Here is a 13,983-nt window from a genome sequence, read left to right as displayed (position 1 = left end):
GGAACATTTTCAAACGCTTGCCGTGTGTCGGATCCGACCGATCACGATATTCAGTATTTACACTCACGAGGTGTTCATATTCTCCCAATTGTCCTATGAAAATATACTCAATGAATATTGCTTTTAATTAAACTGAAGATTTGCGATTTAAAATGACATTTTGGCGTTTAAAAATAAATCTTTCAATGTTCTAGCCTGGATGTTTTTCCCGCGATTATAAAAGATGGCGCCACTTTCGTGAATCGGTTGATGCTGATCACTTCCTCGTTCTTCTGCGAAAGCGTGAGTGTCTTTTAGTGAAGAAAAACCTGGCATCATGGGTCGTATGCACGCGCCTGGGTAAATTAAATAGAGTATTTAATAAGTTTTAGGCTTACTTTTCAAGAAATTCTTGCTTACTGGTTGTACTTACGACCTCTTAATTTTATTTGGAAAGAGATGCGTGAAGCGGGGGCTAGTTAGCGAAAAACACGATGAAACAAAACGTGGCTTCTCAGGCCATGTGTCTCTATTTCTCGAATAATTCTTAGCGCGGCGCGTAGGATTGTGCACATTTTTGCACGATCAATGTAATGTACTTTTATTGATACTACATGAAATCAAGTGAATTTTATATAATTTGACAGATTCAGCTATATGACACTTCTACTTTTAACCTCGTCAAAACACTTAGTAGTTTTTATAATAGGTTAGATCAGATCTCTAATATTTTTCCTATATAGCTCAAATTATTATTAGTTAGAGAGAATGGAATTAATATTTTACTTTCCCTGGAAAAGCCTAATTAATTACAAAATAAATGTATTGAAAGCATCGCACTTAAACTTATGATTATGGATTTCAGAAAGGGTATATCCCAATCAGCGCTTCCATATAGGCGGAGTGTACCGACATGGCTGAAATTAACACCTGAAGATTGCAAAGATTTAATCTTCAAACTTGCAAAGAGGGGTCATACTCCATCTCAGATTGGTAAGAATACTTAAGAATTTTGATTCGTTCTTCCAACGAACCTAACAAATAAGTGATTCACAGTTAATACTATCATGTCAAAATTGTTGGACATTTTCATAATACATTGTTTTAAAAAGTACTTGCAAACAACCAGCTGAGGTTAGACTGAATCTAGTCTTATCCCTTCCTAGAAGTTTGCTAGAGCAATTTAGTGGGTTTTGAGGTATTGTCAGATATATCTGTTAATATTATAGGTACCCACAAACATTAATAATAAATCATTTAATTTTATGAACCAATCTTTTATATTTCCTGTTATCACTTCTGTATGATTCAACAATTATATCTTTACAGGTGTGATCCTTCGAGATTCTCACGGAGTGGCACAGGTACGTTTCCGAACAGGAAACAAAATTCTGCGTATTGTAAAGAGCATGGGACTTGCTCCGGATTTACCAGAAGATTTGTATTATTTAATTAAGAAAGCGGTTGCCATTAGAAAGCATTTGGAGCGTAACCGAAAAGACAAGGACAGCAAATTCCGTTTAATTTTGGTTGAATCCAGAATTCACAGGCTGGCCCGTTATTATAAATCCAAAGGATCCCTTGCACCTAACTGGAAATATGAAAGCTCCACAGCTAGCGCTCTTGTTGCGTAAATTGCAATAATAAAGAAAAATGTATGAATCAATTTTTTCTATTCATTTCTTAAATTACTATACTTAGAATCCTTTGTAATATTTCGGGAAAAAGGTGAATAAAGTTTATTCTTTATTGATCCTTGGCATGAGTTAACCCTAAAATTGTGTAAAACTGAAAACTAATAATAATTATATCTACAATGATCTTAATCGAAACATGTCCTTAATTAAATGAACTTAGCCCATTCAATAAAGAGATATTGAAGTCATATATGTATGTATATATATGCACAGTTATATTTACAAATGTTCATAGGTACTCATTAAAAAACATGACATATCGCTTTCAGGATACCAGATTAAATTTTTTTTATGAATAAAAAATTTAACGGTATGCCTATGAAACAAATTCAGTCAAAAGATACAGATAGGTTAGCTATACAATTTATATATACAGTACGGTGAAATTCTATTTTGAAACGGGAATAAATGGATTTCTTAACTATTATCCTCAAAATTCTGCTGAACTTTCTGCCACTTTGCTACCATACTGGACATTTCTTTGTGCTTCTTGCTACTGCCAATTTTTGCCTGAAACAATATTACAATATTTCTTTAAGATGAATCAAATGTGGTGGAAGTACATTGCTGTTAATTTTTAAATACAGCTCTTACCTTTTTTCTCTTTTTTTCTTTTATTACAGTTTCTGTAGGAAGATTGGATTGTTCCGTTATCTCCGTCTGCACCTGTTGAACAGGCGACGGAACAGCTTCAGAAGCTAATGTTTCCTGTTCTTTGTCTTGTTCATTTTTTGTTTTCTCAATAGAAGCAATATCACTATAAAATGAATTTAGAGCCGATCCCAAAGATTCCCTCTGCATCTTTATTGGTGGCTTAGCTATTACTTGGCTACTGGCATACATTTGTGTATAATCTGCTACCATGAATCTAACAGCTTCTTGTCCTGTTAATCGATTCGCTGCTGCGGCCAAAATAGCTTGCTATTTTTTACAAAATGAAATCATTTAAATTAAAGGTGACACTAATATCGACAAAGTTGTGGTGTAATTAATTCTTCGCAACATCAAATCATTGATATGTGAACACTTACGTTGTGCAAATGCTGATGGTAAGCAGGATAATGCATCAATTGTCCTTGCATCAGTGCAGTGTGGTGATTTAAAAGTGGTAGTCCAGGATTCCCAATAGTGGCCGCGTAAATTGGGTTGGTTTGCTGGGACGTTGCTGTGTACAGTAGGTTTGATTCCAATGCAGATGCTGCCAGAGTGTACGGCATATCCGGTGGGTCTACACCTGGCGGTAATGGTTCGCTGTTTGTAGGATTAGGGACTAATGGAGGATGTGGAGGCAACGGGGGCTGTAATGATTTTGGTGATGAAAGGGGTAAGGGTGGGTTGACAGACTGATTCGTACTTGTCGTGGGATTCACTTCTGTGAAAGAAGCCAGTATTTCAGATCACTACTTCGCCATAGAGCGAGCAAAATATATTCATAGTCCTTGGACCAACAATACGAATGTCCAATTTACAAACACATTTTCTATAATTATATAATTTAGCTAATTGTAATTTTCTCATCATGGGGAACTGTGAGATAGGACTTAGCTTACCTTTTGCTAATTTCTCCCTCCTTCTGTTTCCATGATTCTTCTCGCTGCCTCGTCTCTTTCTTCCTCTCCTCAAATCCTCTGCGAATATCCTTGGTGGCGGAGGTGGACTCGGGCTGGATATTTTTGGAGGCGGAGGGATCCTTACTTCTATGCAGCTAGTTTCATTTTTTTCTTCCTGTTCTTCGGAGGCCACTGAAGGCTTTTCTTCACTGGCCGACTCTCGAGAAGTTGAATCTTGCTTCGGTTCAGGTGTCTCAATTCCCTCATTCTCTGAAGTGTTACAGAAAGAAATGGGATCAAAACAGAATATTTTATAACCTTGATTCTCACAATATTAATTATTTTTAAATACCGCCTTTGTAAAAAATCGTTGAATATAAATAAACACTATGTAATGATGAATACATACCTATAATGGAGGCCTCCTCTTGATCGGGAGGTGGCGGTGTTGTACACAAGTCCATTTCCTCGGTTCCACCGATAACGTCAAGCTCCGGGTAAGTCCATTGGGCTTCTCCGCTCGTTGCATTGCGATAATAGTACCGTTTATGCGATCTAGAATCATCCCCCCCAAAATCGAAAACATCAGTCCAATACGAAGGATGCAACTTTTCTAGTATCTGTCGTCTCACATTGACGTGGCCAATTTTTTTCTTTTTCTCATTTCTCGTTAAAAAATAATGAATGTAATCCATTGATACCCCTACCTGCTTTACGGTTTCTCAGAAAATCTGTGAAGATGCATCTATTAAAACCTACTTTATAAGTACAAATAGTAATTATGTTAGTGAGAGGAGACAATGTGTCACAATAGGAATGCCAACACAGTTCTTCGGCAGGTTTCATAGACAGAATATTTTGCCTTGGTCATGTTGAGTGTATAAACAAAAATTGTTCTTAGAAAATCCTGAATTTTTTAGTATTTACTGCAGGCCAGCAAGATTAATAAAAATGTTAAACAGGATTGACGACTATATACTGGAGAGGCAGTGTGCAGTAGTCTTTTTTCAGTGATATTAGATTTCGTAGAATTTCTTTTATCCCCTGATCTATTCTTGATTATGAAATGAAGCAAAATATCCTGTCACTCTTGGACGCTCCAGGGTCTTCTGCTGAAATCATGTTCACTTTTCGACGACCTATAACAGCAAGACAAAGCATAAATCACGAAAATTACAGAACCAAATTAGTTTTTTTTTTTTTGAGGAAAATGCCACTGCATTCGTAGATTTAATTTATAAGTCAATACGATGGAGTGACGACCCAAGGACACTTTTCACAGGACCGTATAAACATCAACGGACCTTGCATTAAAAAAGAACAACGATGAGTATTACATCAAGGAACAATAAACGCCAATTGATGAAACGTCAAGCTAACTCAGTCAGCGAATATGGAAAATGGTAACATGAAGTCATAAAGCTACATCCTTCTTCAAGATATTTATCGAGATAATTCATAACTTTAAACCGATACGATGATGTTCTTGTATTGAAGAGACTTAAAATGTTTGCATTAACGTGGATCTCATATTGAAAAACAATTATAACAATATGTTCTTTTGCAGATACAAAGCCTACGAATTGTTGTATCTATTTCTATATCCCCTTAAAACAGGTCTTGTTAACCTCAGGAAATATAACACATTTTGTTTTGATAAAATTTTACTATTCTACTGTTGAGAGTAATGCGGGACGCGTATCTCAGAGGTTAAAACAAAAATAGCGTTCGGATAGAAAGGACATATTGACAGTTCGAAATTAATCTACGTTTGTTGTGGGGGATACTGTACCTATCCCACTGGCAGTCCCATCCCGGAGGTGCAGCTGCTTGCTCTAGCCGGGCCAGCTCTCCACTTGTTCCTGTCAGCCAATTAGAGAGGTAGCTCTCCTTTAGGTCACCCGCTTCCCATGCAGTCAGCAAAGTCTACAATAAGAAGAGACATTATTAAAATACATGTACCTTGATAGCGAAATTTGTAGACTAACATTACTCACTTGTAGTTGGATTCCCATTACTTGCACGGCAGATGCCATTTGACTTCCTTCGCATAGAAACCTTAATTTCTCTGTAATAGTCTCGACTAAAGGTTTGAGATCCTCTTTACTCGATTCAACCTTTTCTTTAGCTTTCGAAGTATTTTCTTCAGGCATATTTAAGGTTTCTCCTTTCACAAAGTTAATACCATTTTTTGTTGCATTAACAGGTTTTTCGGATGCTTCAGCATTTTGATCCAAAGGTTCAGAATATTCCACGCTGGATTCTTTTTGAAATCCTGTATTTTGATGATCAGGATCGTTGATCGGAACCAAAGGTTGGGCATTCTCAGAGTCTGGTTTCGGCGCCGAGGTTGCAGGAGCTTCGGTCGTTTTGTTTTTACCAACAACAACTAAAAGTGGTGGACAACGAAAAATTTTAATAAGAATCTTATGTAATATATAATATTCTTAAAATTAGTCTACAATTATTGAAAAAATAAAATTGGTACTTATGATAAATATATAACTCATAATTTAAATAACATACCATCAAAAGCTATTCGTTTCTTTCTTTGAAAAGCTTTCGCTGGAGCTTCCAAATTTTCCAAGAATATATTCGGTTTCGGTGGTTCCAGTTCTACTCTGACAATCCGAATCTCCTCTTTATCTTTATTTTCTACTTCCACATTTTCATTACGTTGAGTTAATTTCTTAGATAAATCATTCTCCTTGTCCTTCAACACATTATCATTATGGTACTCAAAAATTTTAACACTTCCACCTTGTAATTGCTTTGTTTCCACTTTTCTGACATTATCAGTGGAAGTACCCAAACTGTCTTTTGTTGTGTTTTGAGGCAAAACTAAACTTTGGTTTGCTTGATACTCAGATATTGGAAATAAAGGTTTAACTGTTGACTTCTTCACCGAAATCTCATCGTCTCCATCTGAATCATCGCCATAACCAGGAACTAAAGAGATCTTTGTGTCTTTGTCAAATGTAAGAGACTTACGATGCATCTCCATTGTAGTAATATTTCTACCACTTTCCTGCTGCATATTATGAGATTCTTCTGATCGATTTAATTGAGTATCTTTTTCCATTTGACTAGATTTTTCATCCAATACTGAGGATTCAGTACATTCTGATTGTCTACCACTAACAGAGTGTACCGTTCTTCCTTGACTTTTTAATTTCATAAGAACGTCCTTCTCATCGATATAAGATTTGTTTTGAACTCTTGCATATTCCTTACCAGTAATTAACATTGTTGTACCACTTCGAACATCAGGATTTTTGGATGAATTTATGTCCTCATCGGCTCTACATTTATTTTCAACATCTTCATTTCTTTCATCAACATTAATACTAGCAGAAAGGAAAACTGGACCAATTCGAGAGTTCCGGCAACCATCTTCTGACTTTCCACTCGAACTTAAATTTGTTACCGAGTGCTTTTGTAAGTGCGATTTTGATGAAACACCTTGTTTCGATGTTTCTTTAACTAAAGACTCATTATCACTAGTATCCGATTCACTTTCATCGTTCCCAAAGGATGTTATCATTTCTATTTTTCTGTAAAGTCATATATAGAAATATGAAAAATTATTTGAATACTCAGTGTATTTCGATTTACTGATAACTAAAATCATACCCATCATCAGAATCCTCTCCTTTTGGATCAGATGTTTCCAAAACTTCTTCGTTAGTTTTCACTTTTTGAAAACTACTTTGAGGTACACCAGATAATCTGTTTCGGTTTCTAGCAACTACCTCTTTAGGGATCATACCCTCAGGAATGTCAGTTTGTGCTTCTGAATCTGAATGAAAATTCAAATACATTGTTACATTCAAAGTAAAATGTAATAAAATATTAATGTAAACAAAATATTTAATACATGAACTGGTTGAAATATGAGGCCATTGAGTAACGTGGGAAGAGCGTAATGCAGGATCCTGTTGAACACCATCACGAAGTAACCTCATCTCCGATGGCATTTCCCAGGTCACTTCATTTGTCTCTGTATGCCAATAGTATGGATAACCAGTTGTCTCATCATAGCATTCTTGCCACACTACAAAAATGTATTATATTTTTAAAGATGATACCACTGGATACAAATTGATTCATACTTTTAAAATGAAAATTTACAAATTTGTTGTTGCGTTGCATGATTTCCTGATTGAACTGCTATTGCATGTGATTTCGTGGACGAAGCAGATTTTAGTGGTTCAGGGGCAATGAGTTGTATTTCCTGAAAAAAAAAAGAAACAAAAAGATTCAACTATTACTTAGATTAATAATCTCTTTATTAAACAATTTTTCTATGAAAAATACCTTCAGAAAATCATTGACTTTATCATTTAATTTGTTTGGATTATCTTTTGCATCATCTGCTTCACTGTCTGAATCATAATGACCTAACAAATTTGCTAGTGGATTGGCAGAAGCTCCATTATGTTCAGGATGGTCAACAGCAATTTGTTGATATTTATCTGAAAAAAGTATTAAATTATATCAAAGAAATTTGTGAATATTCAAATAACATCGACAAAGAGTGTAATAATATTAGATACATTCTGTAAGTCCTTAGAATGTACTAATATCAATATACACATATTGCATAGGATGCATATTTGCGATCAGTCATTAGATTTTCATACTTACTTTGCCATCGTCTCCGACATGACTCTGATTCTTCTCCGTTGATATCTAAAACTGGTTTCCGTTGTCTTCGCTTCATGATGATCAAACCAACACAGTCCTTGAGGTTAAGATGAACAATAATGCATTCTTGTACTAACAAAATCGTTCATAAAGGATTTATCGCAACAACGATTAAAATATTATCATCAGGGGAAAAGTAATCACTAATGGCACCATTATTTTTACAATATCTCTTCAGTTTCTTGGCATAATCTCTCAGTAACTCTATATTACATGAACAGTGTTTCCAAATTACTTTACAGATATAATAATATCAAAGTACTCGAAGATAAGTCAACAAGTATAATGAATTATTTGTTTACAACAAATTTTTCCGCAAATAATCAATGATTTTTATACAAGATTATTCCTTAAGATGTCATAACGATAACTGTTCAGGCATAACCTAAAACGTAAATTATTTGCCCATGTCCGTGACTATATTTGGGTCGCCATTTCATTCCGACGACAGCGTCATAGGTCGGAGCGAATGAAAGGTTCTGATTGGCTCCAAAGAAAAAGTGGAATGGGGAATTTCCGCTGTACATTTTCAGCAGCCAATCAAAACTTCTTATTCGCGTTCGTCCCTCTGATGCTTGTTGCTGTAATGCTAATGAAAAAACACCTTTAAGCACGTATTGTAAATTTGGAGTACCGTCACTTTACCCTATGAACGAAAGAATCACGTCCATGAGTCAAAGTGCTAACAATTTTCTACGTATCTTTGTATTCATTGGAAGAACATAACCAAAAATAACCCGGTGAAAAAAAGAATTTATTTCCATGACATACGAGTAGAATCGTGATTATATTTAACCTCAGATGTCACACAATTAAATATAATAATGTAATACTTAAATCTTGAATGTTTACCCAACTAGGTTTTTTTTTACAAACAAATCAGCTACGTTACCAATGAGAACGTACGTTTTTTGACAAGTAAAAGTGACATGGTGTTCCTTAAGCAGATTAGTCTTTTTATTGTTTCTGCTTTAAAAAAAAACCAAGTATAAATAGGAGACGTCAGATAAAATCAAACTATTTTTTAGGATGATGGAGTAGACAATGTGGTACATATTTAAATTATCAAGCCTGTCACAGAAAGCTAATTAATTACATTGTATCATAATGGATCTGAAAGCTGTTGTAATTTCTGGTGAAGCTCCTGAGTCCGATGATGAGTCAGTAAATATTGCTACTGTATGTATGTTATTCTTTATGATAATTAAAAATTCGATTATTAGAATTTTATTAGAATGTTGATTTTATTTAGGGCATAGGTTTTCCAGCTTTACGAGGTCCAAATTCCTGTGGTACTATTATTACAGGAGAAGCTCCTGAATCTGATGACGGTAAAAATGATGTATTTCTGCTTAAATATATGAAGTTACCATTAAGAATGATTGTGCATCCAACTGTTAGCAGTGTACTATATGAAATGTACTTTGTGATAATATTAATACTAGCGATATATCTAGATGGGACTAGTCTAAGCAGCGTCAGTGGTGCAGTAGAGGCTACAGCATGTCCACCGTATACCGAAATTAAACCACGTAAATCTAAAAAAAATTATATCAAGTATAACAGTTTACTTCATAAAAAATTGCGTGAGTATATTTTTCCAAATTGAAATTGTACATTTTTTAATAGTTTTCAGTAAGTATTTAATATCAACAAGTACAGATTACATGTTAAGATATCACTTTTTATTGACACTGCAGTAGTACAATTTCAATTACATTAACTATAGTAAATAAGGTTATAGTATATTTTAAATGTAGAATACTGTTAATCATCTTAGTATACATAGTAATTAAGCCTCTATTCTCGCTGGAGCGCTTTTGTAAGTTTAAATTTTTTCTTTTAGGATCACGAGCATTTTTAATTTTTGATTACATTAACCTCACCCTAAAACTTAGTTTTTCTGACAATTTTCTCAGAATCATTCAGAATGTAAAAATGAGAAAAATGTTTGTTAGACTATTGAAAAGAAATTTATTGGAAGTACTTAGAAATTCATAAGAATTTTTTTTATCAAACCCAAATTATTATTATAGCTTTTCAGATATTTGAGACACTAAGAAGCTAGGAATAATTTGGAAGATTATATAATCTGTAAAAATTTTGAGAAAATGTTCATGAAGAAATTTACAAAAATTTTCTTCTATATGCAAAAATATAATTTCTATAGTGAAATAACTAAACAGATCTTGCAAATAGACTTTTTATTCAATCCTGCTTGTCTTAATACTGACTTCAATTTCATCAGTTTATACTACAATACTATTTTTATAATTCACCAGAAATTAAATCAATGTATACAATCTTGTGTAAAGAAATATTTGAAAATGACAATTTTCTGATTATTTCTAGACGAGTGCAACGAAGCATTAGACAGAAATGTCTTAGAGCTGAGCGAGGGAACGTTCGCTGCTGGTATTCAACAATTAGCAGCTGTCAATCGACAATTATTGAGAAGTGAGCTCACTCTGCAAGAAGCAGCTTGCCAGCTGCGCAATGCATCAAACCGATCTCGCGATGTATCCAATGCATTAATTCAACTTGCAGATACCGATTTCTTACATTCCATAAAAATTTAATTTTTTTCCAACATTTATTTATTTATGTATGATGTGCTTTACGATAGTTACACAGTTGAAAACCTGAATGCAAGAACATTTCTTTCAATGCATATTATTTGTCCGTCACTTGTCCTAAAGAATTGATGGATTTAGTTTTATTAAAAATAAACAGAATAGATATAAATCGTTAAAACTGTATTTTGAATTAATGTTTATCCTTTCAGCAAGATTCCTTGTTTGTTCAAATAATGCCTTCTGTTGTACTACATTAAACAAGTTCCTCTTTGTTGCATATTTGATTGACAAAGTGACTCATTCTTGCAGCCAAATTTTCACCGCCAAAACAATTTGACTTTTCAATTACGATTAACTACGTTTACTCCAAAGAAAGGCTTAAAAATTGTCCAATTGCTGAAGCGAGCAACTATTCATTTTATTACTTCCATTTTTACAATTTCTTTGTCTTTAAGACTCCTTAAAGCACTCCAGATTTATTAAAAACGTGAGATCCTTGGGATTTTTTTTTGAGCATTGATTGATTCATTTTTTTGAATTGGCAGTTCTATTTGGTAGTTTGGTTACTCACTAAACAGCATATAGTTCAATGTTAGTTGTACCTAAAATATAAACGTGTACGTGTGTGACTTAACATTTAACTTATTACCAACTAAAGTTACCCTAAAGTGTGTAACGTAATAATGTTATTTTGGGTGTTACTGGGTAACAAATAGTCTATAATGGTCGTTGCATTTTTCCTCATTTAAAATGTTATGAGTGCAAATGACTGTACAAACAACAGTCAATATGCTACATGATGTCAAATACATGTCATACAGTATCAAACAACATTATAGCATAAATTTGAGGGGCTTCTGTAGAGAATCGTCAGGTTGTCATTTAGAATGCAGCTACACTAGTCTGTTAAATTATTAAATTCTACTTGTACATACATCGAGTCACAAATCTGTACAAACGAAACAGTACTTCAACCATTTTGATCACCACACTTTACTTCAACCGGTATGGGTCTTCGTGTACCGACGTGTGCGTCCTTTTCAGAAGCCCCTTTATCATTGATTTTTAGACAATTTCTTCTTTTTTTTTTATCAAACGCGCAACTTCAATCGGTATCAAAGGGCTGATATTTTTTATTGCACCACGAAAGTTAGTGCACAATGAATTTGTGATCTAAATGGAGATGAAACTTGTGTTTCTATGATTCTCAGTCTTAAATATTTCTTTAAACTTCGTTGAACTAAAACTTCACATGGTTTACCTACATATAAAATACAAAGTAAAGGGAGTATTTTCTTGTTCTATCACTGATATGACAACCTTATGACGGTATACTCATTTTCCTCCCGTATTACTCCTATATTACACTTCTCCTCAAAGGATACATTCACGTTTCTTGCCATGTTATTATATTATGGGAATATAGTGGATTTTTGCTGTGTGTGAAAGCAATTCCATAGAGTACGCCGTGCTTTAAGAGGGGCATAAGTTCTGCTCCGTCCAACTACTCCAAGCAAAATATAGCTATAAAGTAATTAATCCATTAGATGTAGTTTTTGAAAATTTTTGAAGCAAAATTATGCGTCGATACCGAGATAAAACATGTCATGATTAAACACGTATTTAATAAGATCAATTTTCATTTGACAAATTTAGACTCGATACATCTAACAGACCTGACAAATATTTTGTGACATTTTGTCATAAACAACGCGAAGACATAAATAGATCTTCGCTTTCTGATTTTCTTTGGTATATTTACCTTGAGCAGTTTTAGAGCAGTAAAGTAATAACGATTCCTTTAATATTATTGACGTGTCATTGCTTTCGCTGTTCATCATACAAAGGACGTTCTTCCTCGTGTGTCCAAGTACACAAATAAAAAAAATTCAATGGGCTCAATTCCACAAGAGGATTAAGGTTTGTCGTATTTGACGACCTTTGTAGAAAATGCGTCGTCGTACGCGATACATGTTGGCCAATGTGAGGGCGCCCACCCCCCACATGGCCTACGCTCGCTCCATCTCACTACGGCTTTCGTACATCTGAAGAAGAGCCATTGACTCCTGAGCTTGACGTTTCTCAACCAGAAACCGACCCGATGCTTCCTTCAATTGTTCGAGGAACATCCTAATACAGACGTGATTTGCCATTAGTACATCATGCATTTTTTTTCTATTCGTATTCTATGAGAGTAAAGGCTCCATGAATTCATTGTCGTTCCTTCATACCTGTCAGGCATAATGTCTACAAGGCTATCCGGATCCATGTCACTGAGCAATTCCAAGTCATTGCCACCGAGCAACGAAATATGAGATGGATCTCCATGAAGTGTCGAAACTAATGGTTCGACCGGAGTTCGAATCCTCCTGACTCCGTCACTCTTTGAGCTACTTTCGACGTTGTCTACGTCATCTACGACAATGTATCGAGAGGTTGTCTTCCCACTACCAGCTGCCGTCCATTTCTGATCTCCATGTAACACCATAAGACTCGTATTCCTTTCTAACGTTGCAAAGTATTCTTCGTCGTCTACCTCTGTTCCTAAATTGTGAGTACATTTATACATATGTTTTAGTAAAAAATATCTTATTGCTCATTTAGTACTTGACTTAATGGGATCAAGTTATTGAAGTCTATAAAAACAAAAACAACGGTCTGAATTCGTTTAAAATGTTACAAACCATCTTGTTCAAGAACAACGGTGATATCCACATCTGGAGGTAACGACAACCGGCTTCGAGCGGTATTCATTAATTCCTTGAGAGAGGTTGCCGTAATTCCCTTGCGGCGTTCCCTCGCATGATCGACTATTTTGTAAGGATTGCCCATTCCATGAGACACTCCCGAAGAGTCGGACATTTTCTTAAATTCCCAAACAAGAAGCAGGATCTTTGAAAAGCAATTCCAGTCAAATCCTTAGTTTGCGCAGCACCTATGCGTAAGTAACTTGTATTCTTTTGGCAGTTATTACATATGTTTGCCCAGACAAGTTTATGTTACAGTCCTGCTTATGATGTACATCAATGCAGATCAATATTTTCACCTTCAGCATTAAAGTAAAACCGATGAACGCGATTACCACTGAGGCCACACAAAAGTGACCAATAATTCATAAACCTTGTCGAGTTTACAGGTCAATAGGTCTAATCGAGAAAAGCATTATATGATTTGGGCGGAGAGTACTCGATGGTTAAATACAAGGGCAGTGTATTTACAGGATTGTACTGGGTATACTTGTTTTCTGCAAAAGTATACAAAAGGATTGGTCGAGTGACATGTACATATAAAAGGGTTGCAAAGTAGTCGAGCTGCCACTGTCGTACCAGAAGGACCGAACCGATGGTGTATCAACCCGACACTGGGTCAATGGTGCAACCACCCCTCCTATTTATACCTCCGTAGACTACAGTATATATGTACGTGCTCACACATATATATATACAGTCCAGAGCACCCCAATAGCATTCCTCC

General features: G+C 35.0%; 4 protein-coding genes across 7 annotated transcripts; 2 read left to right on the top strand and 2 right to left on the bottom strand.

The window, feature by feature from the left end:
• The first annotated feature begins 194 nt into the window (after positions 1-194).
• LOC105699699 (40S ribosomal protein S13) lies at positions 195-1,733 on the top strand. Its single transcript, XM_012424890.1, has 3 exons — positions 195-339; positions 845-972; positions 1,309-1,733. Exons 1-3 carry the CDS (start codon positions 317-319, stop codon positions 1,611-1,613), a joined length of 456 nt encoding a protein of 151 aa, XP_012280313.1. The 5' UTR covers positions 195-316; the 3' UTR covers positions 1,614-1,733.
• Positions 1,713-8,323, bottom strand: LOC105699696 (formin-binding protein 4). Of its 2 annotated transcripts, none has more exons than XM_012424885.1 (13): positions 7,874-8,323; positions 7,544-7,701; positions 7,358-7,460; positions 7,104-7,280; positions 6,860-7,025; positions 5,753-6,780; positions 5,224-5,615; positions 5,019-5,152; positions 3,636-3,781; positions 3,227-3,496; positions 2,708-3,048; positions 2,271-2,597; positions 1,713-2,186 (listed from the first exon to the last, which is right to left on the bottom strand). In XM_012424885.1, the coding sequence occupies exons 1-13, from the start codon at positions 7,947-7,949 to the stop codon at positions 2,094-2,096; spliced, it is 3,411 nt and encodes a 1,136-aa protein (XP_012280308.1). In that variant the 5' UTR covers positions 7,950-8,323; the 3' UTR covers positions 1,713-2,093. The 2 variants fall into 2 exon arrangements, with proteins under 2 accessions (XP_012280308.1, XP_012280309.1); XM_012424886.1 differs by having other exon boundaries at positions 2,708-2,910.
• A 239-nt stretch (positions 8,324-8,562) lies between these two features.
• Positions 8,563-10,687, top strand: LOC105699869. Of its 2 annotated transcripts, none has more exons than XM_012425261.2 (5): positions 8,563-8,835; positions 8,962-9,112; positions 9,186-9,264; positions 9,391-9,465; positions 10,286-10,687. In XM_012425261.2, the coding sequence occupies exons 2-5, from the start codon at positions 9,041-9,043 to the stop codon at positions 10,510-10,512; spliced, it is 453 nt and encodes a 150-aa protein (XP_012280684.1). In that variant the 5' UTR covers positions 8,563-8,835; positions 8,962-9,040; the 3' UTR covers positions 10,513-10,687. The 2 variants fall into 2 exon arrangements, with proteins under 2 accessions (XP_012280684.1, XP_012280683.1); XM_012425260.2 differs by having other exon boundaries at positions 9,391-9,519.
• A 202-nt stretch (positions 10,688-10,889) lies between these two features.
• Positions 10,890-13,396, bottom strand: LOC105699868 (DNA fragmentation factor subunit alpha). Of its 2 annotated transcripts, XR_001104070.1 has the most exons (4): positions 13,194-13,396; positions 12,741-13,053; positions 12,272-12,639; positions 10,890-12,033 (listed from the first exon to the last, which is right to left on the bottom strand). XR_001104070.1 is itself a non-coding variant. In XM_012425258.1 (3 exons), exons 1-3 carry the CDS (start codon positions 13,369-13,371, stop codon positions 12,519-12,521), a joined length of 612 nt encoding a protein of 203 aa, XP_012280681.1. In that variant the 5' UTR covers positions 13,372-13,396; the 3' UTR covers positions 12,115-12,518. The 2 variants fall into 2 exon arrangements, 1 of the variants encoding a protein (XP_012280681.1); XM_012425258.1 differs by lacking the exon at positions 10,890-12,033 and having other exon boundaries at positions 12,115-12,639.
• Positions 13,397-13,983: the final 587 nt, after the last annotated feature.

This window comes from Orussus abietinus, unplaced genomic scaffold, assembly GCF_000612105.2.
Source record: "Orussus abietinus isolate OABI.00-Male unplaced genomic scaffold, Oabi_2.0 scaffold10, whole genome shotgun sequence".
NCBI classification, from domain to species: Eukaryota; Metazoa; Arthropoda; class Insecta; order Hymenoptera; family Orussidae; genus Orussus; species Orussus abietinus.
The sequence above is the reverse complement of the archived record's forward strand: the minus strand, read 5'-3'. Positions and strand labels throughout refer to the sequence as shown.